The sequence below is a fragment of the Vulpes lagopus genome, chromosome 8 (assembly GCF_018345385.1).
Source record: "Vulpes lagopus strain Blue_001 chromosome 8, ASM1834538v1, whole genome shotgun sequence".
NCBI lineage: Eukaryota > Metazoa > Chordata > Mammalia > Carnivora > Canidae > Vulpes > Vulpes lagopus.
In genome coordinates, this window is record NC_054831.1 from 4,744,011 (window position 1) to 4,771,030 (window position 27,020).

General features: G+C 51.8%; 1 protein-coding gene across 10 annotated transcripts in view; it reads right to left on the minus strand.

Moving 5' to 3' along the window:
• AGAP1 (ArfGAP with GTPase domain, ankyrin repeat and PH domain 1) overlaps window positions 1-27,020 on the minus strand; it is a 530,214-nt gene that overhangs the window by 327,521 nt on the left and 175,673 nt on the right. For 6 of the 10 annotated variants that reach the window (XM_041766496.1, XM_041766495.1, XM_041766492.1 and 3 more), the window contains exons 2-4: window positions 22,131-22,189; window positions 15,499-15,586; window positions 14,777-14,788 (exon numbers count right to left, since the gene is read on the minus strand). In XM_041766496.1, the coding sequence (XP_041622430.1) occupies window positions 14,777-14,788; window positions 15,499-15,586; window positions 22,131-22,189 (159 nt within the window). The remainder of the gene's footprint in view (window positions 1-14,776; window positions 14,789-15,498; window positions 15,587-22,130; window positions 22,190-27,020) is intronic. The other 4 variants (XM_041766497.1, XM_041766499.1, XM_041766498.1 and 1 more) reach the window with 1 other exon arrangement.

The window sequence follows — 27,020 nt, forward strand, 5'->3', positions numbered from 1 at the left end:
TGAAAATCATTTTTGAGTTTAAATTAGCCTTTGTATAGCATATTATTGCTCTTTTCTGTAAGAAAGAGGAGGGGCATCGTCCTAACATCTGCTGAAGCTGTAGCTGGGCTCTGGTGCTCCCCGTGGCTGCAAGCTGGCCTCGGGGTGGTCAGTGGTCACGAGCCATGGCTCAGGCTAGGACACACACCAGGGACTGGGTCTCCTACACTCAGCGTGCAGACATTCTTGGCTGTGAAAACCTTACTAACACTTGCCTAAAATGTTCTTCTCCATACGGCCCCAAGATAAGATAAAATGTCTGCAAATTTCATTGTATCATAATTTTTTAAGACAAGTGGAATGAGAGGGATACACTGAGAAAGGCTATGAACTCATTTCTCCCTAAGAGAATTTAAAAAAAAATTAATCATGAATGTGCCAGAGACGTTTTGAAGTTAATTTTGCCCTTTAAAGTTTGACGAAAATACCAAAGTCCATAACTTATTAACAAGGAGGCCGTGGAGAAGCTTTGTACTGTGACATTTAAAAAGAATTTTGGGCCATGTTACTTTTTCGCTGGGAAATAAAGTCTCATCGGTAATGTAATAGTTTACAAAATTTAACTGAGTCAGATTTCATTTTCTCTGCCAATTTTTGTTTAAACTTACGTTGTTTAAAAAAAAAAAACAAAAAACACCCAACAGTAACAACTATAAAAATGTAGCAGCAGGAGGATTAATGCGTGGTGCCCACTAAGTGGTTCCACGGGTGAAAGACTCGGGGTTAGGACTCGGCCAAGATGAGGTTGGACACGGTACTTCCTCAAACAGGCCGTGGTCTCTAATGACTTCATTTCACCCAGATCTAAGTAAAATAACAAAGGAAGATCGGGAAAGAAGTCAAAGTTCCAGGTTAGGATGGCAGATCGGACTTCACTGTGACTGCATTTCCTTTCCTTTATTCCTAATAAAACAAAGGGGGAAAGAGTAAGCAGCAGGAGGAAGATAATTCACCCTCCACTGAGAAAAAGAGCGAAGCTTCACAGAATAAAACCTCAAAAACAGTGGCCTTCGGATAAAAAGGAAGACTCCGGGGCTGGGCAGGCCCCTAATCCCACCCCCGGAGTGAACAACAGCCCCCGACGGGCAGGGAAAAATGGAAGAGGCAGCACGGCCTTATCCTTGGCCCTCTGCAGGCAAAGAGGACGCCAGAATGGAAGGGGGGCCCCGCGGGGAACACAGTACGGAATCCAACCCCCGCCCTGTGAGTGAAGGGAACCCCATAGTTGGACATGTGCAAATTTACAGGAAAGGCAGGGCCGGTCTGTGACTAAGAGCAGACCCCTGTGGTTTGGAGGCGGCTCCCTCGGGGGCGGAGGAGAGGGATGGGCATTTATACTGTAACTCCCCAGGCACACAGTATCCAGCCTCAGGTCCCACGGCCCAAGCGTTCCCCACCTTTTTTTTTTTTTTAAATTCATGAGAGACACACAGAGAGAGGCAGAGAACAGGCAGAGGGAGAAGCAGGCTCCATGCAGGGAACCCGACGTGGGACTCGATCTCGGGTCTCCAGGATCACGCCCTGGGCTGCAGGCGGCGCTAAACCGCTGGGCCACCCAGGCTGCCCCGTTCCTGGCCTTCTCGACAGCCCAGCCGTGTCTGTGATCCATGGGAACCCCAGAGCAGGGGCAGGACAGCACCTGTCCCAGCAGCGAGAGGGTCCCTGGAGGAATGGGAAGAACAGCAGATACCACAGGAGGTGGGAGGGAGACAGGCAGGGAGCACGCAAAACGCAGGAGCCAATGCGTTAGAAAACAACTCAAAAAGCAGAAGGAAATCCCTGATGATCGCTTCCCTCTCTAACGCATGTTAATAGTAGGCTTTCGAAACAACGAGAATGCCAGGGAGAAGAATCTCAAATAGGAGGTGAGGTGGAAACCCCTAGAATGGAGAACCACAGCGACACTTTGGAACAAATGAGTAAAATTCAAAAAAATGTAAGGAAGAGAAGAGACGGTGCTCAAAGCTGCGAGTCTGACACAGAGGGACGGCTTGAAACAAACAGCTGGTGAGATGAGAACGATGGAGGTAAACTGAGGCAGAAGTGAGCGGACAGGACAGACCGACCTGAGAGAAGAATAAACGGGGTCGCTGACAACAAACTCCCCCCTGCCCCCAAGAACTACAAGACTCTTGGGAGATAAAAATACAAAGGAATTTTCCAGAAATGCAGAGAGATCTGAATCTGCAGATCAGAAGACCGCAAGATGTTCCAGGAAAATGTGACACAGACTCTCATCATCACTTTAAAGAGGAGAAAACAGAGGCGCTGGAGGAAAACTCTTCCTGCCAGCAAAGGTGCGGCGGCCTCTTATCAAGCAGCAGGGCTTCAAAGCTACTCAAAAGGACTTCCCTTCAGCGAGGCTTCAAGGCTTTTTAAAAATGGATGATTTAAGCATTTTTATGTATACATAACGGGTCGTGGAACTGAATCCTAGTTAACAAGGAACAAGTACGTGATCCGCTCCACAGGACCAAGAACAATGCGGATCTGGCTGTGTCGGTAAACTCCTATGTAAACGCAGAAACCCACCTTCTGGAATGTTAGTGGCGTGGCGGCTTTTAACCTGGCCTTTTAGAAACCTCGCCCTGCATGTGTCTGCACCTGGAGTCTACACGGACAAGCACCTTGCTTGGGGACGTGTCCCATGTTCTCACGACCAACAAGCCGGGCATGTGTGCAGGCTGTGGTCTAGAAGCCGGTTGAGCAACACCAAGTAGTTCACTAGCTGACTCTGGGGTAAGTCGTGGCACATTCAGTGCTTACTGTGACCTGGGGGGCCTCTGTCTAAACAATCTGTGGGCTGAGAGCAGCTGCTTTCATTATTTCAACACGAGACGTAAAACCCAACCATTCCTCCTACTTGGGTACTTGGGGTCTGTTTAGTGGAAGGGCCCCTCGAAACAGCAAACGGGTTGGTGCTTTTTTTTGTTTTTTTTCCAAGTGTCACTCATGCAGCTCAGGTTTTCTTGACCCCAAGCCAACAAAACCTAAATTAACTGGATGGAAAGGCAGACGTCACGCTGGAACCGGGGGAACCTTGGGCTCTGTTCTGCGTTCACAAGAGGAGCTTCGCTGCCGCCTCCGGGGAGCAGCAAGTGCCACTGGCGGAGCCGTGATGCCCCAGAGGCGTGCCCAGGGGCTCAGGGACAACAGGATATTGCTGCTCAAACAGAAGCTGGAAAACTAAACGTTTCAGGAAGTGGTTTGTTGCTCAACAGTCAGGATTTCCTCACAGCGTAGCCTCCGAGAGCTTTGAGGAATACGTAAACCCGGAGGTTTAATACATGAAACCTATGGAGAGTTCTCTCCTTCAAACCATCTCTTTTGAAGACTAAAATAAACACGGCAACTCCGGGCAGGTGTGAGGGTTGGATTATCCAGGCCAATCTCCAATTTTCAACATCCAGCGACAGACCTAGTATCACTCTCATTAAGTTTTAGGAGCTTCTCCCCGCCCCCCAAAAAAAACACTACCTAAAATTGCTTTAAAACACTATTATCCCCCCCAAAAGTTATCTGTAATTAGAACTGCAGCTCAACTTTTGCAAAGAATAATATGTGCTGTGGGTTGTCATGGACTCCAGAAGGCAGGCAGGCAGGCGGGAGGGGGGTGGGGGACAGAGAGCTCAAGGGTCTCCAGGACTCCACCTGGGAATAAGGGGTCCGCCCTCTGGAAAGAGGCCTTTGCAATGGGAGTGATTTCCCTCCTACCTGCCCTCATCGCACGCTCATGGGTGTAATGCTGACCACCCAGGCCTCTTCCAGCAGGTCCCCCCTCTCGGATCACGAGCCAAGACCAACCCTGGCACTTGACCAGCCCTTTGGCTCAGAGCCCCCAGACCTACTCCGTCTGCCCTGGCCCCACACACTCGGGATTTTCCTGCAAAGCTGCTTGGGAAGCTAGAATCCAAAGCCCCAAAGCTCACTTATGTGCCTCCACATAACTCAGGATGTTCCCCAATAACTTGGCAGCTGTTCCAGGGGTCAAACACCCTGCGGTGGACGGCATAGCCCGGCCCTCAGTATGCACGGTGACCCGAGGTCTTCCCAAGTGCCCTGAGCCCGGCTGATGAGCTATAAAGTTGTGATGGCGGGTGGTGGTGCTTCCAGGCAGCAGCAAAGGGGAAGAGACACAGAGCGGCCCACCGTGGGGCCCACGGGGCCCATACCCTGAGTGGTGCCCGTGCCTCCTGGGGCCTTCATTTCCTCGTGTGCAACCTCAGGTCATCAGAGCACCTGACTCATGTCGCCACAGGGAGGGGGCATGAGCTAGTCCACGTCAGCTCCCCACGGGGTCCTTAAATGTCACAAGCGCCTCGCAAAAACCAGCAAGTAATTGCTACAGTTACGATGACGACTTTACTATTTCCAAATGCAAACTCACACTTGGAGGCAGAGTCTCAACCTGCAAATGCAGTGACAGGGGAGCACACCAAGGAGGGGGTAACTGGCCAGCGAAAGACAGGGCTCCCATTCCTACAGGAAAAACCAAGACTCTGCCTAATCCTTGGTCCCAATTCCACATGTTCTGGAAGATCCAGGAGAACAAGTCAAGACAGCTCAGGAAATTGGAAGTCTTCGACAGTGCTTCTTAAATTGCTCCAAGGGGAAGATTCTCTACATCTCTGCTGACAAGTCTGGCCAGGCTTCCATGCGAGCAAGTGATAAAGTAACCAAGGGACAGAATGTATCGGATTTGCACTCGGGTGACACCACTGGGTTCCTACTAGCAGCAGGCAAGAGCCTTGCTGGGAGTGAGCCTTTCCCAAGTGCTTCCTGCCAATTCCACCTTCCCTCCCGGCACTGGGTCCACCCAATCGTGGTCTTCGGAACCACCACTGGTGTTTAGCAAGCCAGGTCACACGCCACGCACGGCACTGGGGCCAAGAACAGAGGCCACGAAGCAGAAGCTCTGCCCTAATGCAGCTTGTGCTCAAGGGCAGCGAGCAGGAAGGAAATGGACAAGAGTCGGGCCTGGTGTGGGATGGACGGCAGGGAAAGCTGGGCACCACAAGCCCCTACAGGCCCGGCCCCCAGGACCCATGAGCGGATGGGGTGGGCGGTCCTGAATCTGCATTCTACAGAAAACAGTCCTATATAATGATGGACCCTGCTCTGTAAAATCTGACTTACAACCAAATCTGTAAACTGTTTATTGAAACTGTTCCAATGCCCACCGCTGTGGTTGTACTTGAACATTCCAGCACCTACGGCTGCCCCCGAAATAGCTTGCGTGGTGAACGTAGTGAAATACAGTCTTGCACATTTGTTCCTTTGCGGGGAAAACATACTTACGGTTATTTTTAATATTCTGCACATTTATTTTAAGCATCAAAAAAGGTAAACTTACAGAGAGTTTTATAGCTTGGGGCACAGGAGCCAAGCTCCTCGCCCAGAATATTTAAAAACAAGGCTTCCTTGACCAGTGACACTACCCGTGGCCTGACACGTGTGTCACGGGCCTGAGTGCGAGAGCGTGAGGGGGAGCCCGTCGGCGGCGAGCAACAAACAGAAGCTGGATGGTGGGCTATTCAGCTACTAGCACGCAGGCAGACGGTCTCTCAGTCCCTCAGATTTATTGTTCTCGACTGGTGCAGTCCATGTGAAAATAACGTTCCGTTAAAAAAATAATCTGGTGCATAAACGCTATTTTTAAATATGCAATCCTAGAATCGAATATGGAAAGTAAAAGGCTTTCAGAATTGCTCACTCACGGGGCGCCTGGGTGCCTCAGCCGGGTTACGCGTCCAACTCTTGATTTTTGCCTAGGTCGTGATCTTGGGGTCGTAGGATAGAGCCCCACGTCCGGCTCCACGGTGAGTGCAGTCTGCTGGAGAAATCTCCCTCTCCCTCTGGCCCTCCACCCCTCACTCTCTCTCAAAATAAGAAAAAAAAAACGGCTCACTCACTTTCTCTGAATATCAATCAGATGTCTGCTTCAAGAAATTATAAAAGGCTGCTCACTGTTAGTCAAATCCAACGATACATCGTCATGAGTTGATGTTTCTACACACCGTGGAGCAAACGATGACCAAAGGGCCAGATAATAAATAGCTTAGGCACTGGGAGCCATGTTCCTCTTTTCTGTTGGGTTTTTATGGGCCTATTTATTTTTATAAACGTTTAAAAACGCACGCCTCTTCCAGCTCACGGCAGTCACGGCCCGAGCAGGCGAGCCGGGCTCCGCTCTGACGTCTCCTATGCCGATGTGCAGATTGATATTTTCCACCATCTCTCTGGAGACTCTGTGGAACTGTTAGAGTCCTATGGAAACGCTGTATTTACTTCAGTGGAAGGCATCCAGGAGGTTCTGTCTCCAGCCTAGAGGGAGCTCTGGTCCGGGAGAGCGCCCGATGCCAGCATTGAGCGGGAGCCCGCTGAGCAGGCCCCAGGGGCCGTCCCACAGGTGTGCGAGTGCGTGTGTACACGTGCGTGCCTGTGTCACCGCCTCTCAAGCTGACCCGGCAAGGCCCAGGAAGCTCCTGCACCTGGAACGAGACGGGGCTCATCTCAGGCCCCTGCCCAAGCCGGACGGCGCACCAGGGCCCAGCGCCTGGACAGCACCAACGCACCCTGTGGCCAGAGCTAATGAACGGCCAGCACTCCCGACGGGGCTGCGGAGGGCTTGGAGGTCACGGGGACCCCGCGCTCCCTTCCATCAGCACGTGAATCAGTTCCAACCTCCAGAGGCTGTCGGCGGACTCCTCCCGCTTGTCCCTACCTCCTTCTCCAAAGCCAGGCTCATGCAAAAGCCTGTCAGCAGCCCGGGTGCGGGCTCCCCGACGCCCTTCAGAACGCTCCTATGTCAGCCAGCCACCAGCAGCCCCCACGAGGGCCTCTTTCCCACCTGGGCTGCCAGGGACGGGCCCAGAGTGACTGGCCTGACCCCCTGCCAGGTGGCGCATCCACCGCACCTGGGCTCTGTCTCTCCCACGCCTCCCCCACGCTTGTCGGGGCGCCAGACCTCCCTTCCTCATTCACCCTGAACCCGCTCCCCCACCTCTCAGAGCACAGAGGCAGGAACACGCTGCAAGGTGGCTTGAGTGCCGCCCCCCACCCCGCCTTCCGCTCTCTGCACGCCATCCACACACTCAAGTGGTCCTCAAAGAGCAAGTGCTATTTTTTTCTTTTGCCTGTGATGTTATTTTTTAAAATTGGCAAAACAATTAACAAAATAAAACGGGGCGGGGGTGGGGTGCTCGGGAAAGGGTAACGAACGTCGGCCACACACGCTGCTCCTCAGGACCCCATGAAGAGAAGACCCAAGCAGCTTCCAGATCCAGGGCAGGTGCCATCTACTGATCGCCCTTCATATTCCTCTTGTACTAGAGCCTGCCTCAGAGTCTCCCAACACACTGCCTCCAGGAAGCCACCCGGGATGGACAAAACACTACGCCAAAGCTGAACCTGGTTTCCACGTCTGGCCTGGGTTGATCATCAATGAAGTCATTTGAACCCTATGAAACCGTCCCCCGTAGCAGATCACCGGGAGATCTGCAAGCGCGCAGGTGCGCACACACAGCTGGGCCCGATGGAGCGAGTGGCTGGTCCCTACAGAGGCCCTGCCCTGACTCCAGCAGGAACACGTGACCCGGAGGGGCGCTCAAGGGCACTTTCGTTATACCTCCGATCCTCTCCTGTAGTTCTGGCACTTGGCCCCCGTTGCCCGCTGCTGTTACCTCCCTCGGCACCATGTCCTGGCCCTTGGAGCTTGCCAGGACGCCAAAGGGGAGCTCGCACTTGGGAGCTCTAAGATCAAACAAGCATGGTCTCGCAGGGTGGAACATTTTCTTCAGACAACGTCAACCGCTCCGTCTCTAATCAGCCGTAACTGAAACGTGAGCTCCATCCATTCAAATTAATACCGGGCCTCCTCCGGAATGTAAAGCTCTCCACCTTGACCCATAGCCAGGCAGGGAGCTTCTCCCAACCCCTGCCTTCCCCCACCTCCTCTGTGCACCAGACATGGGCCCCTCACCCCCTTCTCCTCTGCTCACCCCAAGGCTGGCCTCAGCCCAGCATCTCTCCCTTTCTGTACTGGCTTCCACGGAAAGCCTCTCAACCTCGGTGGGCAGCTCGCCTTAGCTAAGGATGTTACAAGTGTCTGGTCTCTCCCACTTCCTAGGACCAGTAAGACAACTGAGGGGGAAGGAGGGGAGGGGAGTTAAGACAACAGCGGGGAAGGGGATGCAGAGAAACGGCTTTGTGAGCTGATATTTCAAGATCCAAGCAAACGCGTAACATTCCCAAGTCGGCTGCCCTTGAAAATCAAGAAGGAAAAAAATGCTTGAAACACTTGAGGTCTGAAGCCAAAGCCAAAGTGACGGTAGGAGTCATAGTGGTTTGCCAGGGGGAGCACTGGGGGGTGTTCAAACTGTGCCTCGCCGCTGCCACACTGAACACCCAGACAACGGGTCTGTTAGTGGGGACAGAGCTCTGCATTACGAGCGTCCTGTCGGTCACCATACAGGAAAACCATGGGGCTCCAGCAAGGCAACCAGAGCCGTGTGGGATCTTCTGCTGGAGCCACTGAGAGAATCAGCTCTCCTCCCTGTGTCCCAGGGACACTGAAGGTCACATGGTCGGGAGGCCACCAACAGAATGCTGGCCACCCTCTGGGGAGACACAGCTGAACACGAAGCCCACCGGGGGCAGGGAGTAGTGGGGACAGATCATTCCTCGTGTGCTTGTGTGGATCGGCAGGGCCTTTCTAGAGCTGCATCCGTCCCCTTGGCCACTCCCAGGACACGAGTTAATAAATCCCTGCTCTTCTATTTGAGCTCCTTGAAGTTGGTCAACTAGGATCCAGGCTAATACACTGACCATGCATCCTGTGGCTTCCAGATCAGAGCAGGCCGCTGCCTGGACGGGAGTCGGACTTGCTCTGCTGCCACTCGGACTCCCTGGGACGGGAGCCAGCTGCCAGCAGGAGGACAGCATCGAGGCCAGAGATGGGGACAGATGCAGCAATGGACCAGGGTGCTTTCACCCGGATGGGGGCCAGCTCTGGGGCATCCAATGACTACTATTTAATTTGCAACACAGACGGCATGCATTTAAAGCAAAAAAAAAAAAAAAAAAAAAAAACCTTGGTATTAAGATTTCTCTGGGAAAAAAAAAATAATCTGCAATGGCAAAGGGTGAAACTTTCTGGACCCTCATCTCCCTTCTTCCTAGTAAAGAAAGGGTTTTTGTAACAACTTGCGACGTCCTGAGAGGTCTCAGGAAAGCCACAGCTGTGTCAACAGCGTGCACGGTGCTATTTGGGGGCTCTGTGGCCTAAGTGAGCACCTGCGGGCTGCAGGGGGATCCTGGAGCTCTCCCCCGCAGAAGCCAGCATGCCCTCTTCAGAGCGCTCACAGAGACCCGTTCAGCCAGGTGTGAATCACCGCCTTGAATCAGAGTTTTGGAAACACAAGGCTCTTCTCTCTGGAAGGTGCCCAGCTCTCAGTACGCCCTCGGTTTCTTGTTGAATTAATTATAACACCATGGGAAGATGTGTTCTGAGTTCCAAACGACCAACTCTAAAACACATTTTGTCCTGCCAGCTTGGTCGATGCCAAAAGCATGACGACCTCCTTATTCTTGTTTTACAGCTTGCTTTTCCCCCGCTCAAAACAAAGTAGAATGTGCTTGTCTGTTATTCCTTGTGGCTCTAGTATTCATCTCAGTATCCCTCACCTGTTCCGGACGACACCCCCGACCCTGTGGCTCTAAGTATTCATCTCAGTATCCCTCACCTGTTCCGGACGACACCCCCGACCCTCAACACGGCGTACATATGGGAGGACAGAATTAAAAGCAGGTGGAAGAGAGCGAGAGGTCAACGATACTTCCCCAGCCAGCGGTGGGCTCGAAAGGACTCGAGAGGGTCAAAGACCTGACTTGTGCCTGGTCTATTAAACCTACCTACCAGCAGGCTGCTCGTCCTCTCCAGGTTTACAGATAATCCTCATTAAAAAATTATCACGTACTCATAATCACTTCGTTACAAGTAACATGGCAAAATTATGTTGGAACATTTAAATGGCTAGATTTCAAAACTACTCAACTTTTATTAGAGTTTACAGATTTTTTTCATTGGGACGTTCAACAGCACAAGAAGACGTGTTTAGAAATAAGCCCTAACATCTGTTGAGCAGTGGTAGCTGACAAAAATTTTTTTAAGTTTATTTGATTTGGAAAGGGTTTCGGGGGCTGACAGCTTAAATGCATTTCATGTGTCCCAGAAAATACGGCTAAGTGTTTACCACATGGTTTGTTTCTAAGCAACCAAGTAAACATTCACTAAAAAAAAAAAAAAATCTCAGATACATGTGCTCCTGAGAACATATCTCCTGCCCCGAGACAGACACATCTGCTGGGCAACAGCAGCTGCAGGCAGAGTCCTGAGGACGGGAGGAGGGGAGGGACAGCCAGCTTGCAGGGACCTGACCGCCATCAGGCCGCCCTCGCTGCCAGGACCGGTGAGCACAGACCTCTCCACCCACACGTGACACGGGCAGCCAGGACCGGAGCACCCCGGCACCTTTCACCCCGTTTGGTTCCCACAGTTCCTTGAAAAAGTAGCTAAGAGCAGTTAATCTTATAATCACAGGAGGGAGGCTCCATGGACATTCTTAGGCTTGTCTCTACTGACCTTAAAATATTCCACTGAGGGCAGCCCGGGAGGCTCAGTGGTTTGGCCCCGCCTTCAGCCCAGGGCCTGATCCTGGGGACCTGGGTTCGAGTCCCACGTCGGGCTCCCCGCATGGAGCCTGCTTCTCCCCTCTGCCTGTGTCTCTGCCTCTCTCATGAGTAAATAAATAAAATCTTAAAAAAAAAAACTTCCACTTGGCCCAGAGGACAGCCAAATCTTGGCTTTGAGAGCTCGTGGGCCCTGCTCTGTCCACCACCCTGCCAGTGGCTGCTGGCCGTGAGCTCTTCCAGGCTCCAGGTCCTTCTGCACGAGCTGTCCGCGCGGCTCAGCAGGGCCCACGGCCTGAGAGAAGATGAGTAACGCGAGGATGTCACAGGCACAAGGTTTCAGAGCCGTGACCTGGTTTCTAAAGCTCAACGTCTCGAGGACACCACCGTCCACAACCTCCCAGGGCTCAGGGCAGGTGTCTGCCAAATTCCCACCGAAGCCAGATGGCCTAGGTTCCTCTTTCTCTTCCTAATTTTCAAGGGGAGAGAGTTAAAAATCGTGAGGCGGTCACGGGGGGTCTGTGGTGGGGAAGGTGGGGTGCACAGTGAATAGTAGGCACACACACGAGGTGGACGCTCCCATTCTATGCCCAAACATCATCCACGATCCTAATTAGCAGCCGCTGACAGGGCTCCGAGAGCAAAGGAGTCATTTTCACCTGCTTCTCTTCACGGAAAGTGAATGACAGCTGTGAAATCCCCATCAGAGGCGTGAAGGTCACAGGCAAGCTCGGCTAACCTGTGGAGTTCCAGCACACCAGCAGGGAGCACCACCTCCAGGAAGAGCTGGGGTGGGGGGCTCGTCGCTCCCGCTGCCCCCAAGTGGAACGGGGCCACTTAACCGCCACATGTGTAACACACGTACGGTCGTGGGGGCACGATTCCGTTCCCTAGATGTTCGCGTCCTAGCCCAATACCTGCCATGTAACCTCATCTGGAAATGGGGTCTTTGCAGCTATGACAAAGATGAGGGAGCAGGGTGGGCCCCGAGTCAGTGACTGCCGTCCCGTGGGGAGAGGGAAACCTGGACAGAGACACGAACGCCGGGGGCACAGACCACAGGGAGGGGGAGCCTACCAGCCAGGGCACGCCCACCCGTGCTCAGAGCCTCCAGGAAGAGCCAATCCCGCCGACACCTTCATCTCACACCTTCATCTCGGCCCTCGGGTCTCCAGTGGGGACCGTAAGGTGCTGGTGATGTCACCATGCAGCGCGTGGTAATTTGTTATGGCCCTCGAGCTCACTCACTCAGTCACACACACGACGGAGCGCATACTTCCCTCCACAAACACCTCACTCCTCGCATTACTCTGATGGAATCACTGGCTCCCTGCTGAGTTACCCACTTTTGCACTAATCCACTAATTCAAAAACACACAATATTTAAATTCATCCCCGGGCACCTGAGTGGCTCAGCGGTTTAGTGCCGCCTTCAGCCCAGGGCCTGATCCTGGGGTCCCGGGATTGAGTCCCACATCGGGCCCCCTGCATGGAGCCTGCTTCTCCCTCTGCCTGTCTCTCTCTCTATTCTCATGAATAAATAAAATCTTTAAAAAAAAATTCATCCCTCATTTAAACTGCATTCTTTAAAATGACTGAAATCGTGTTAGTCAACTCTCTTTGCTACAAGAGCATCAGCGAGAACGGATCACACGATTAAAGCACAACAGCTGTTATCCTCGGAGACCCGGCTACAAGGGATCTGATGAGAAGTATGTTCCGGCAAAGTCTGGGGTCATCCCGCACCAGTTTCCTACGGAGACCACTTCCAAAAACAGGGCCTTCCCCACCTTAAACTGCCAGAGATGTAAAGATCCCGCAGCTGTGGGGGGCCAGAGACGTTAAGAGACATTCACATGCTGATTAAGTCAAGGAATGGCCCTATGAAGGCAGGACAAAAGCTCCAGGGAGCCCAGGCTGTGCTCAAGGCCACCACCGCAGCGCAAAGCTCTGTGCCGGACGTCACTGGCACGTGCAGCCGGGGCAGTGCTCACTCCAGCAGTTGTACGAGGGAAGGAGGCCAAGTGAGAAGTGGAGAGGCATCACCGCGTGCTGGACGTTCACTCCCCCAGTGTGGCCCCACTAACCTGACCCCATGTCTCTGCGAGTCGTCGCAGGTGGGGCTGAGCTGTGCTCCATCAGCCACCTGTGCAGGCGGGAGGGGACTGCATCGTTCCCACGCTCTGCGCAAACCTGGGCCACGATTCAGTACGTTCCAACTCCAGAACGTTCTGAAGATAAAGCTTCTCAATGAAGCAAGCACACGTAGTCGGTTGACACTGACACATGTGACAAGAACTGAGATCGCTCTCCAGCTACAGGCTCCCTAGAAGAATTCCAGTCCCAGGAAGAACTCCAGTGTGGCCAGTGAGAAACTGAGGCTTTCTTCATTCACGTCCTTTCAGAAACCACCTGATTCTCCTGCTGCTAGGAGACTCATGCAGGCAAGTGGACAGGAAGGGGAGTCAGTTCCCTGGCCCCCCTACGAGAGGCAAGGACGTGGTCACCTGCCTGGTTCCAGGAAGGCACGGGGATGGCCCCAGGAAACAAGATTCAGGGGGGCTCAGGGGTTTCCAGGCACACGGCGGCACCTGCCCACAGTTCCTTCTGCATCCAGAGCCCTGATGCACAACCACTCGGGCCCACCCTGGGTGCCCCATCCCTGACCTGGAGTCACACATGAGAGGACGAGTGGGCGGGCTGAGCCCCTGGAAGATCATGGACAGTCTTTCCCCTGATCCAGGACGCCGGGGACCCTGGGCCACAGGCCCCACTGTGGGGGATGAGACTTTGCAGATGAGGAAAGGGATGGTTTTTTGGCGTACTCATGCATGCTTCTGCTCTTTAAAATAGTGTATTTTTAAAACTGTATGCAATGCCATGACATTTCAGTAAAATGTGTTAAACAATCAAAGAAGTGGGTTCATTAGAGACCACAGTTTAACTCACCCCACTGAGTATAATTTTTACCTTAAGTATGAACATTACAGAAAAATGTCTTCATGCTCATCGAAATACAAGGGCCCCTTGCAAAGAAACCACAGCCCCAAACGGGATGGAACAGACCAAAAATAGTACATGGGAAGAGAGCAAAAGCCACAATAACGACAAGACAGCACTACACGGGGAAGCGACCGGCGTCCACCACTCAGGGACTCCTGCAATGACCACACTGGACACTGAACCAGACACGAGGGAAGCCAGAGCACTGGCAGGAAACCAGGCGCCCAGACCATGCCAGCGGCGACCCCCGAATGAGATCGGGGCATCTAAGGTGAGTGCGGGCAGATTTACTTGGAAAGGTGATCATGTGAGGTCAGGCTAGCCCGTCCCTCAGCATCTGGGGTCATCATCCTATGTAACACGTGACCGCAACAAAGCAGAAAGCCCAAGGAAAAAGCTCCGACTCGCTGGGTGGAATCAAAACGACTATGGCTAAAATCCATGCTCAGACACCAAAGCAACAAACGCAACGCCAGCACAGCCCAGGCACAAATCCCAGGGAGGAAGTCAGAAGGACCTGGAACCTTCTCTCCCCCGTCCCTCTCCAGATCGTGCCACTTCCTAGCCACCTGCATACATCCTCCACTGGATGGCCGCACTGCTTCTCTTGGATTCCCAGCTAGAAGCCTCCGCGTCTGACCTCTCTACCCTCATCTCCACGTGGACAACGAAAAAGCGGGCCTTTCCCTGATGTGACCACCGCGAGGCTTGGATGGCAGGGTTGCAAAAAAATTCTGCAAAAGGACGGCAGAGCCCCAGAACGCCAGCCTTCCGTACTCTTCTGAATGGTTACACGGTCTCCAGGACGAGAGTTAAGTACTAGAACAGGTGTTACAGGGAACATGAGAAGCTACTCAGGACTACTGCTAAGAAGACATCTAAGGGACAAAACAGGGTGAAATGTTTAACTTAAATAAAAGGATAAAATGAAACAAATCAGATGGCACACAAAACGAGGAGGGAAAGAAACACTACAGTGCGAAGTTGTGCCTGTCCTCTCTCTTCAAACAAGACAAGCGCTGCCATGAAGAAAACGTATAATTACCTGCATCCATATCTGCAAAGAATGGAACAGCCAGTAAGAAAAAGAAGGAACCAGAAATTCAGTGTCTCAGAGTTGGATTTTTAAAAGGTTATACGGAGAGAAAATATTAATTCAGAAAGCCGCCTGTGAACTCTATGTTGATTAAAGACACAGGGACTGCATGGCTTCCTGTCGTTTACCATAATTTTATTTAAAGCAAAAAATAAAACATGAGTATGTTAACTGAAGAAGCAAAAGCCTAATGGCAAAAGAAATCTCTTACTCTCATGCAAAATGATTCTTAAATGTTTATAATACAATATATGGGGGAAACATACTCAAACATATGGTGGTGGTCTCCTAAGAGGCTCCGATCTATGACCGGGTAGCAGCAGGTACAAGTTACGGGTAAACTCGATATCCAGATCAGAGAAATGTCCGAGCAATATTTAAAGGGGATGACACTGGATTGACATTTGAAACGCCAGGGCTATTAGATAAGAAATAAACTCAACAGCATTTCAAGGCTCTGCTCTACTGTTCCAAATGCCAAAGTAAACATAATCAGTTAGCTACAAATACTATGGGAGAAACAACATACCTAAGGATTTTTTACTGCTTTTTGATATTTTACTCTTTTTCTTGAAATGTGCTGCATAATAGTCGTGATTTAGAATACGCTACAGAAAAAATTTAATAAACTCAATACTCTCGAGCTCGAGACAGCCTGCCAGACAGCATACCTTCGGGAGACTCCTCCTGGACGTACGTGCCGGTCAGATACCGGTGTACCAGAGCCGACTTGCCACTGGCCAAGTTACCCACGATTCCCTGAAACAAAGAACCGGATCACCGTTCATTATCATTACATCACACGAGTCGTCGATCTGCAAACGGAGAGAGGTTAACATGTGCCGTTAAGTGCAAGCACGATCATCACCCAGCATGGGGGGGCGGGGGGGAAGGCCCCGAGCCCGGCTCATTAAACCCTCCTCCTGAAGTCAAAGGGGGTCCCCAAGCGCTCAATTTCCACCTCCCGCTCTCATGGGCCCCGCGGGCTCTAAGAGCGCCCACACGGTTTGGGCACGCACCAGCGGCGGCCTTCCTCCACGCCCTCGCCTGCGCCCGCACTGGGGACCTCACTCCCTCTCCCCTCCCTGCGAGCTGCCCAGCAAGAACCCCCCTCTCCGTATTCTGATCTTTTCCTTTCCCGCCAGAACTTTCCTCTCTGCATTAGAGCATGTCGAAATGAATTCTTTAAGAAATACAAAACAGGAGCCCTGTCTCTGGACGCGGGTCTCCTCCCACGAGAGCCCGCCTCCCCTTTCCCACCGGGGCCAGGCTCAGGGCCATGCTTGCTCCCTCCGGGTCCCAGTCCCCACACTTAATCTCAAGTGCTGATCCTAGAGCTACAGGGATGCTGCCCCAGAGGTCAGCAGGGACTTCATTTCTAGAAGCCTTTGTCTCGCTCCTGACCCAGCCCATCACCAGAAGCTGTAGACGAGATGAGCTTTCCTCAGACTCCCTGCCCTGGGCTTCCTCCTAGAATTTCCTCTCTGCCCTCGTGGGCTCCTTCCAGATCTCCTGGTTTCTTCTAGATCCTCCACTTTCATGCCCCCGCTGTGCCTGTTCTACCCCCCAGGAAGCTACTGATCCCCAATCTCATCCTCCAATACCCCAACCGGCCTCTCAACCCAGAAACATGGAAGCCACCCCAGATGGCCACCCCTCCCAGCCACGGAGCCCCTGCGCTCATGGGCACCTTCCCCGTCACGCTGGGGCAGGCCTGCTGTCTACTGGATCACGGGGTGAGGGGACAGACGTTAGCTGCTCTCTGCCTACCAGCTCCCCTCTTCGCCCTCCAACACTAGGGAGATCCTAGAAACTGCCTCATCCTGGCCTGTCTCCAGACACTTGCACCCTTCTCCTCATCAACCACCTCCTGAAACACTATTCCTGCTCACGGGTCAGCAAGCCGTTCAGGTGGCACCTCCTCTGAGAAGCCGTCCTAATGCCAGCCTCAACTGGATGCCTCTCCTTGGGGTCCTCTTCGTGCCCTCCTCACCCCGCTGTCTTGTGACCTTTATTTTACCAGCATCGCTGCACGGGTCTGACTGGCGATGCTGACGATTCCTAAAGGGCAGGGTCTGGGTCACCTTGTCTGTGGGTGCCAGCGTCACCCCCAGCCTGGGCGGACTCCCACCAGCACCGGCTGCATAAAGGAGCCAACAAGTGAATGGTCCAGCACGCGTACAAACAGAGAGAGGCTCCGCTGCTGCGGCACAACGCCAGGAGACGTGGGCAGATCCTAAATAAAGATGTTTCCCCTCTCGAGGTGACTCATGTCTTCTTTTTACCTGGGGCCTCTATAATCTGAGAATTTCTACCTATTAATTATTCTTTTGCTCAAGGGCACCTGCTGTTTGTCAGCTTCACGCTGAGAAAATCCAAACCAGTATGCCACAGAATTAAATTTTTAATTAAGATTAGAGTTTTCTCTTTCCTGAGGAGGAAAAGGCTCCGAATCGAACACTGCTCGGTCTGTGCTTTGTGTCTGTGGCAGTACCTTTCCTCACACGCCAATGCTCTGCAGAGAAGGAGCTCAGCCTCCAGGAGGAGATAATCAATCAGGCCTGGGGAGGGCGGGGGAAGGCCCACGCTACGTCTGAACGGGCATCTCACAGACCTCCTTATATTCGCACCCCAAATTAGTCTTATGCTAACTGGGAACACACGCAGAACCTAAGAGCTGGGGGTACGAAGGAATAAAACAAGGGGGAAATGCTCTCGAGGCTGTGAAGCTCCACTGGGATCCACGACTGCTACTGGGTGTCAGGGAGAGAATGGAGCCAGCCCGGCCGTCGTCTACAGGCTCCGTGGGGAGACTCGTGGGAGCCGGGGGAGGCGTCTGGAAGAGTGCTCACAGCCTCACCTATGTCATACGTCAGGTGGCCAGGGGCTGTCACCATACCAAGCCACAGGCCCTGCGCCCTCTGGTAAGGCCACGAACGGTCAGGTCCCCACGCCCCACGGGGGCAAAGAGTGCCCTCGGCCTTCACACTGATGTCATCCCGCACCTCACCACTTACCTGCTGCACATGCAGTGTGCTGAAAAGAAGTCAGGCTGTCAGTGAAAATCCCTGCTGGGAACTCCATGAAAACCCACAACAGACAGGCTGTGACCAGTTGCTGACGCTCCCCTACAGGCAGGCTGTCGAGGCTGGATCTACTCTCTGCCCGGCGACAAGCACCGAGCACCACCCAGGTACAGCCAGCGGCATCTGGGCCCGAAAGCAACTGGTCACTGATTATCTGACCACAACACGACTTCAGAAAACATAAGGCATGGTACCACCACCCCTGAAAAGAAAGCAAACGCTGACATTTGTCCTCTGACAGATTCCAGAAGATTTATTGCAAGATATTACATAAAGAGTCCATTTGAGGCTTGCGATTATGTCATTTACTTGCTGTGTTTGTCGAAGAGAGTCAGGGATTCCGAAGGCGCTGACCTAAGGGGCCACCTGTCTTGGGGGGTGTCGTGTCGAACAATGGACACACACAGGCTGCCTCTGAACAAAGGGGTGCTTTCTGCAGAGGGACAGAGGGGGGACCCGCTGGGGCGGCCAGTGAGGAGCCGCCGACCCTTCCCGGGGAGGGCGCTGTGACCAGAGCCGAGCAGAGCCGGCGTCGGCCAGGATCTGTCCATCCACGCGCAGCTCAGGGGCAGGACACACACAACTTCCTGCGCGCGGATGCAGAACCACATTTCCTCATCCACGGGACGCGGCCAACCCTTCAGCACATTTGTGCAAACCTCAAGACGGTCACGTTTTGGGAACACGAATCCACGGTGGCTCTTGATGTAATCACCTCCTACACCTCTGAGCGTTCACTCCAGGAAATTACACGCTTTTGAAATGCCAGCAGAAAACCAGTTTTTAGGAGTGCGCAGCCTCTACTACAGGCTGGTATGAACACGTGGGCTCTAGCAGGACCCTCGACAGACTATCAAACTCGGGTCTAAACCAGAGGGTTCGATACTCAGCGATCACAGACTGTAACACGGTCAGAAGGGAGCCCCTCGCCTCGGGTGGCTCGTTCAATTTCACTTAATTAAATTTAAATGAGAATTTTAAAATCAGCTCCTCAGTCACACTGGCCACGCTTCAAGAGCCCAGCAGCCAAGTGGCGCCAGCAGCTAGCGCCCTGGGCAGCAAGACAGGAGGGTCCCATCGGTGCACGAAGCTCAGCGGGCAGTGTTGATGCAGAAGCACTAAAGCACAGGTTCAAATCCCGGCTCCACCACTTGCTAACACTGAGGCTCTTGGGAGTTGTCAGGACGCTGAGGGCGCTTCCTCCTCTTGAAATAGGGGGGTAACAACAGGACGTGGTTCACGGGCAGTGGGCAGGCGAACAGGAGGTGCTTGTGTGACACACTGACAACACGCCCCGGGCAGAGCAAGCACTTGACAGCGCGGCCCGTGTCCTCATCACGACACCATTCCCATTGTTTGCTCCGACTGCAGAACGGAAAGGCACTCTGGCTGTTTTATGAACGTGAGGCTCTATCTGCAACTGGCAAATCTTCCAGAAAAGTTCCCCATAACATTATTGCCAACTCTGTAGCATTCATTCATTCAACAGGCACTTCCTGAAGGTGTCCGCCCGATGGCATCAATCCTGTGCCAGGTACAGCGGATATAAAACACGAGAGAGAAAGAGGTGGCTGTCTCAAGGCCAGTCTTGCAGAACCCTGGCTTCAGGAAGGGCCGTGGGATCAACAGACTCTGTGTCTCCCACGAGGAAAGGGAGCTGCCAGCAAGGCTGCAGGGAAAGGTCAAGCTCTGGCGGGAAGGACGAGGAGAAATGAGGAGGAGGTGGGCCCCGATGAGGACACCCAGCAAAGGCAGAGGGACGGCCATGTCAGCTGGGACCAGAGGCCTGCAGACCACCTGCAGACCTCAGCGTGTCTTCCCACGTCATCCTTTCTTTCTTATGTTTAAAAACATGTTTTTCCCGGTGACAAAAGTCATATACACTCTCTTCAAAGTCTGGATGTTCCTTATGGCTCTATCTCCTCATCTCAGAAGCGAGAAAGCTGAAGGGTCCTGCCCCTGCCCCAGGTCATCCACAAGGCACCACTGAGGTTGGGGCTAGTGAGTGTCCAAGGGCCTCTCGGGTAGGGTCCCTGGCAGACAGGCTGGAGCTGCCAACAGCAACATGGATCTCGGGAGAAAGACCGTATACACACCAGTATATGTGAGGGGCCAGGGAGAACCAGGCTGACTGGTGGCACAGAACAAGGAGGGCCTGTCTGCAGGCATTGTATGGTCAGGACCCACCACTGGAGTTCACACAAGTACACACACATGTGCATATAAACATATATACGTATACACGTGCGTGCACACACACACCACATACAAATATACATTTGCACACACCATACACAAGTATACACACATGCACACATACGCAGATACACACGTACCACATACACAAATACGTACATATCTACACAGATATACACACACATGCCACACACAAGTGTACATACACATATACACATATAAACGTTTATACAGACACATGCACCAAATCCAAGCACACGACACATATACACATAAATGTATATAAGTATACACACATGCATGCACACACACATCACACGCGAGTATACATGCAAGTATATGTGAATGTATATATACACACACACAAACACATACGTATATATGTGCACACACGCAGCACACACATAAATGCACATGCACATAAATGTACATATCTATACACATGCATACATACCACGCATGTATGCAAATATATATGTATACGCATATAAATGTATATACCATATACACACACCAATGTACATATACACCAACACATGCATACATATAAATACATGCACAAATATAAATACACATATACACATAAATGTATATACATATACACAATCACATACACACATAAATGTATATGTATACACATATATGCACATAAATGTACATGCGTATACATGCAGGTGTGACACAGTTTACATACGCATGCCCCACAAGTATACACACATATGTGCATATATATGTATATACCCACACATGAATATATACATGCACAAATACACATATCACATATGCATATGTGCATATATTTATACACATACACACATGCATATATAAACACACAAATATATACACACATACACATAAATGTGTATATATACACCATACACATATATACACCACACATATACATATATACAAGCGTATGCATGCACAGCACACAAATACGCACATGTATATGCATCTATACACATATATGTGTGTACCACCAATACACATCCATTTATGCATATGAATGCATATAGAGGTGCACGTACATTCACGTACATATATATGCACACATGCCACACATGAATTCACATGTACACGTGTCAAATATACACATTTACGCATAAGTATATATACATACAGAATATGCAGCACAACTATATATATGCATATAAATACATATGCACACATATGCATATATATGCCCCCTGCAAATGTCCAAATATGCATATATGCACACATATAAACAAATCGTGCATATAAACATGTACACATACATGTGCCCGTAAATACACACACACACACACACACACACACACATTTCTCTCAAATGCCACTTACATCATGACAAAGAATAGGATTATTTAAAACTCATACTAGTCCCTTCCTTCTACCCTAAGGTGGGGAACATGTAGTGGAGGTGTGGTTGCAAGAGAAGTCCTTTTTATGTAGAGCAATTTAAAGCTTTAAATAATCTCGATGAAAGAATATTTGAAGTTTTTAATTAAAAATAAAATCTTTAAAAAAATAAATAAATAAATAAAATATTTTATGTTATTACTTTGTAACACAGTAAATGACCAGTCACATTTTTTAAATGATGAATTCCAAAGTTTGACCACTTGTCACAGAAACCTTCCATGACATCCTGGCAAAGGATAAAGCGGGCCACATCTGTGCACGTGTGCAGGACTCTGTCTCTCTCTCACATACATGTACACACACACACACATATACATCTGCAGCCCCAACAGAGAGAATAGCGGATGGACCCTGCCTTGCATGCACAGGGCCGCTCTGGCAGGCTGGCTGCCGCCAGCTGTCCCAGGCCCACTCAGGGCTCCCAGTCCCAACCTGTCAGCGACACTTGGCCTTTCCCAGGGATACACCCAGGAGTATGCTCCACGTGTGGGCCCCAGGGACAGCCAGGCCCCCGACGTACGCAGGCCTGGGCGTGCTCACCGGCCTCATGCCACCTTATACAGAGTCCCGCTTCCTGCAGCCGAGGAACCACAACCATGGAGACCAGAAAAACCACTCACCACTTTGAGCTCCGGGACAGATCGACTTAACGTCCATTCCTGGCTATTCACAAAGGCATCTGTAAAATAAGAGGGAAAGCGAGGTTAGATTCCACAACTCACTTCAGTGCAGAGTCAAAATGCCCCCATGTGCCAGCCCCTTCCCAAACCAGAAAAACACCGAGGATGGTGGATGCCCACCTCCTCACACTACTCCCACCCCGTCCCTATCCCAAGTCTGTGTCTGTCTCCTAACCCATGACATACAGCTCGTCCAACAACCCCAAGGGGCCTCCAGAACTCAGCTTTTCCCCCTTTAAATGTCCCTGCCTGAGCCCCACAGGCCCACGCTGTCCAGGGGGCAGTTACGACCCTTGTGATGCTGCTTCACTCGCAAGCGGGAAGATCAAGGAGGCCCTGGCTTTCCAGCAACTGACCCTCTAGCTGCCAGTCAACTTCCGGTCTTTCGGTTTTTCACTAAGATGGTCTCGTCTGAAACCCCACCAATGCCCCCTTGGGAGAATGACTGAATTTTAAAAATTCCAAATGTTCAAAATACAACAGCCATTTGTGGTTTAGAAGACTTTGTGGGGTGGGTTCCAATACACACAAACATATGATACGTAAAGATCCAGTCAAGACTCTAAGACATCAAAAAGACAGGGGGTTCCCAGCCACCGTGAGGCCTTCTGCAGAGCCCAGCCCCATCCTGGCCAGCAGACTCAGGGTGGCCTCCCCTGGCCGGCCCCCTCTGCCCCTCACCTCACGGGTCGGGTCAGGTGGGCTCACCCAATACAGATGACTCAATGACCTGCCTCCCCGTGCCTCTCGCTCACCCCTTATCAGTGAGACCCCAAAACACCGCCCATATTGCGCACGTACGATGGAGCTGGGCTCCCAAAGAGGTGGCAGTTGTTCCCACCACAACCAGTCGAGGGCAAACACCATCATTCCTAATGGGGTTCCCTATTTATTTTCCACAAATTCACCACTCTATGTATGTCCAAGAAGAAGTAAAGTGATTCACAAAATACCTAAAAGTCAAGGCATGCCATCGTTTTCAAATAAATACATGATATTTGAATATCACGGCTGCAGGAATGGAAGCAAAGGGCATAGTCCTGCAGTTCCGCTGGGGGTTCCTACGCAGGACAAGAAACGTGTCTGAAGGGAAGCCAGGCGAACACGATCCACGGAGACACAAAAAGCAAGTAGGCAGCCCCCCAACAAATCAGACCCCGCCAGCCCTGCAAAGACACACCAGACGTGGGACAGCCCATCACAGAGGACTCTGTGGATTGGGAGAAGACAGGCGGCCTTCAGCGGCTGGGGCAGGCATGTCCAGTCACCTCCAAACTGATAAAGGGACTGGTGTCCCACATCAGAGACGCGGGACTCTGGGGGACCCGGGTGGCTGGCCAGCAGGCAGAGTGGGTGGGCAGAGGTGCGTCACCAGAACTCAGGAGGCAAGACATCCGTGAAAGCAAAGGCGAGAGCAGCTTCTGCTCCCCCCTGAAACGAGCACACACAGGGCTGTAGAGACGCTGGAACACACAGGTGGCGGCTCTTTGCTTGCAAATAGATCCCCACTCCGATGCCATGTTTGTGTTCGTGGCAAGAGATTAATAAATGCTTCACTGACGACAAAAAGAAAAACAAAAACCTCATCTTCCATTAAAAAGGAAAACTATTTTAAAAACTTTCATCACTGGTCAGAACCTAATGCTGCCTCAGACAAGGCGCAATGAAAAATAACCACAGATCTGGAAAGATGGACATCCCAGGATGCGCCTTGATCCTTCCGTCGGGAACTCTGAGGGCCCGAGGCCGCGGCCCCGACCCAGGCGAGCGGACCCACCTCAGGGCAAGCAGCCCCAGGCCAGGCCAGCTGCCCTATTTCCTACTAAGTTCCCAAGGGCAGTGCCACTCGCAGAATGAAGGTGCTTTGGGGGCCAACACCTGGGAGTATGTGCCTGTGTGTGCACAAGCATGCACACATGGATGTGTGTTCACAAGTCAGCTGATATCAAGTCACAGAAGATGTGTCTCATTTTCAGCAGGGAGCATTCTGTACCCCACTCAACTCCCTTGCTTGGATAAAATAGTATTAAGAAAGCGCATTCTTGGGAGCTGAGGCATCCACCTTCAGCTCAGGTCATGATCTCTGGGTCCTGGGATCGAGCCCTGAGACGGGGTCTGCTTGAAATTCTCCCTCTCCCCCCCTCTTGCTCTCAAATGAAAGAAGAAAAGAAAAATAAAAAGAGAGAAAAAGAAAAAGAAAAAGAAAAAGATAAAGGAGGGAGAGAGAGAGAGAGAGGAGGGAGGGAGGGGAATAAATGCATTCTCATGCACTGTTTTAAATGCTACGAAATTTGATTTTAAAATAAAACACGGCGGTCACCACTGACTGCTCTTAGGCTGTTAGCAACACTGGGGGCCCTGAGCCGCTGTCCCTGTCGGGGGTGGGGGGCAGCCCCGGCCGCCTGGTGCGGAGGGTAATCCACACGAGTCGAGGAAAGGGAGACATGCAATCACTTCTTACCATTAACAAGGCAACAATTCGAATGACCTTACTTAAATTTAAATCAGGATATTAAGAAGAAAATCTCCAAGAACCCCAAGATGAGTTCCAAGATGACTGTGAAGTAGTAAGAACTTTTTCAGGAGTAAAAAACCCAAACTATCAGGTTGTCTGGGGCAGAAGTCGGGAGGCAGGCGGAGGACACAGCCCTCCCGGGGATGGTTAACGCGGATTCCCGGGGCTGGGGCCCTGAGGACGCAGGGGGTGGTTACATGCAGAGGCAGGAAGCCACAGTTACTCAACATCAGGGGGAAATAGTATTATTAATAGAAGTTAAAATTCTTAGCCCTCGTTGTGCGATTGAATCAATAACACAATATGTAAAGTTGAGGGAAAGCACAGCAAATCCCCGCTGCCAGAGGGGTCTGGGTCCAGAGGCCAGACGCACCCTGAGTTACTGCTTTAGCGCTCGAGGTAGCTCTAAATGACGCGACATGGGCGCCAGCACAGTTCCTTCCAAACTTAACCCTGTGCAAGAAAATACAAAGTCCAATAACCCTCAGAATGTCCAAGTGCTCTGCAAACACAGGTGCAAGCACAGTCACTACCAGGCCCAGGGCGGGCGCTCCCACAACCGAACTTCCAAAGGTCAGGAGCATTAGCGCTCACAAGAAGGGTGCGGATTCAAAATACCTGCGTGGTCAATTCAGGGCTGTCTTAGCAGGGTTTTTTTTTTTTATTTTTTGGCTTGCCTGTATTTCTTACAATCACCTTTCGTCAGTTTTAACAGTCTGGCTAAATATGCTATGAAATAAAAGTAGGTGGGCCCGTGCCCGGATTGCATTCCATGTAGGGGGAGGAGATGGAGACGTGAGGGTATTTATGCCACAGTGTTTTATCCCCGTTTGGGTGTCCCGCACTCCTGAGCGGTCAGCACGTCTACACAGTGCACGTCCGTGGAGAGCGGCTTCAGGGCTGCAGCATGAAGACCGCTGGTCCTGCTGCTGCCCGGGCTCCTGCCAAATGCAATCACCTCCACTTACTTCCAGCAGATGCCTCACCAAGAGGATCCACCCGGTGCCGTAACAGGGGCGGGGGGATCCCAGTGCCAATGTGCTGTGGTCAGCTCTACTCAACGCCCCCTACACTCCTGCTCGACCTTCCGAGGGGTGAGCAGGACTCGACTTCCTAGCTCTGACCCTGCACTGCTGTTGGTGGGGAAGAATGTGGGGATTATACCAAACACCGAGGAGAAAGCCCCCTCCTCTAAGGAAAGCGTGCAGAGGCCAAAGGTGCCCCTGCACCTGTGTCAATCTGGCTTCCTCCTCCTGGGACGCAGGGTCTGCCCTTGAGTCTGCAAATCCGCAGGCTAAGGTCCAAGTCCTGCTCTGCTTGAAAATGTAAGCAAGAGCTTCCGTCCACACGTCAGAGAAACGAGCCTCCGATTCTGAGCTTCCCTGCACTCCCGGCTCCAATACTGGCCTGACTACACCCCCGTATTACAGCACGACGGCACGCAGCCCGCTCGGCTCGGAAACAGACCGGACCCCCCAGAGGACACACACAGACCAGGGCCCTTGGCGGGTCTCGGGAACGCATCTTCAGCGCTTGCCCCCAGACATCCCAAAGTCCGTCCTTGTTCTTTTAAGAGACACAGCCACAGAAAACTCAAGGCTTATTTCAGAGAAAAGCTCCTCTCCCCACAGTACAAGCTGCTTTTCTAAGAAAAGCATGAAAAAAAGCAAAGGGGCATGAAGGCTATCTTTCCAGAATCTTCCAGGCCACCTCCAGTCACACATTAGAGACAAGACTCTGGACCCCAAGGGATACAAATACCCACTGATGCTGACAGGTAGGAGAATGGACCTACGAGCATCTGGGCCAGGGACCCACAGGAAGAAACAAGACAAAAACCAAAACCCAAACCAAAGCTATCCAGTTGTTTACTTTTATTTTTATTCCAAGTAGAACAGTATCGTTTCCCTTGCCTGGCTGCTCTTGAAGCTCGAGCGGACTACTCATCGCTTCGTTCTCTGTTTGCTCCTAACACTAACTGAGGAACTCAGCTCTAGGTTTGCCCTCAAAATACTCACATGCGAACCACAAATGTAACCAGGAAATTTAAGGCCCTCATTATAGGATATACAAAATATAGGCTCCAACTTGAAAGTCAGAGATGTCCCTTTCTGGCAAACCCCCCTGTGCGCTGAAGAGCAGGAGCAGGAGCACAACGGGGGGGGCGGTGGGCGGGTGGGGGCGCCTGCCTGGTCCCGACTGCTTCATCAGCTCCGTGCTGCCCGTCAGGGCTCATGACTGATCATCTAACTCCTAATGGTAGGAGCGCACGCGAAGAAAGGGCCCGAGAGCACACGGGGCACAGGAACTCCGTA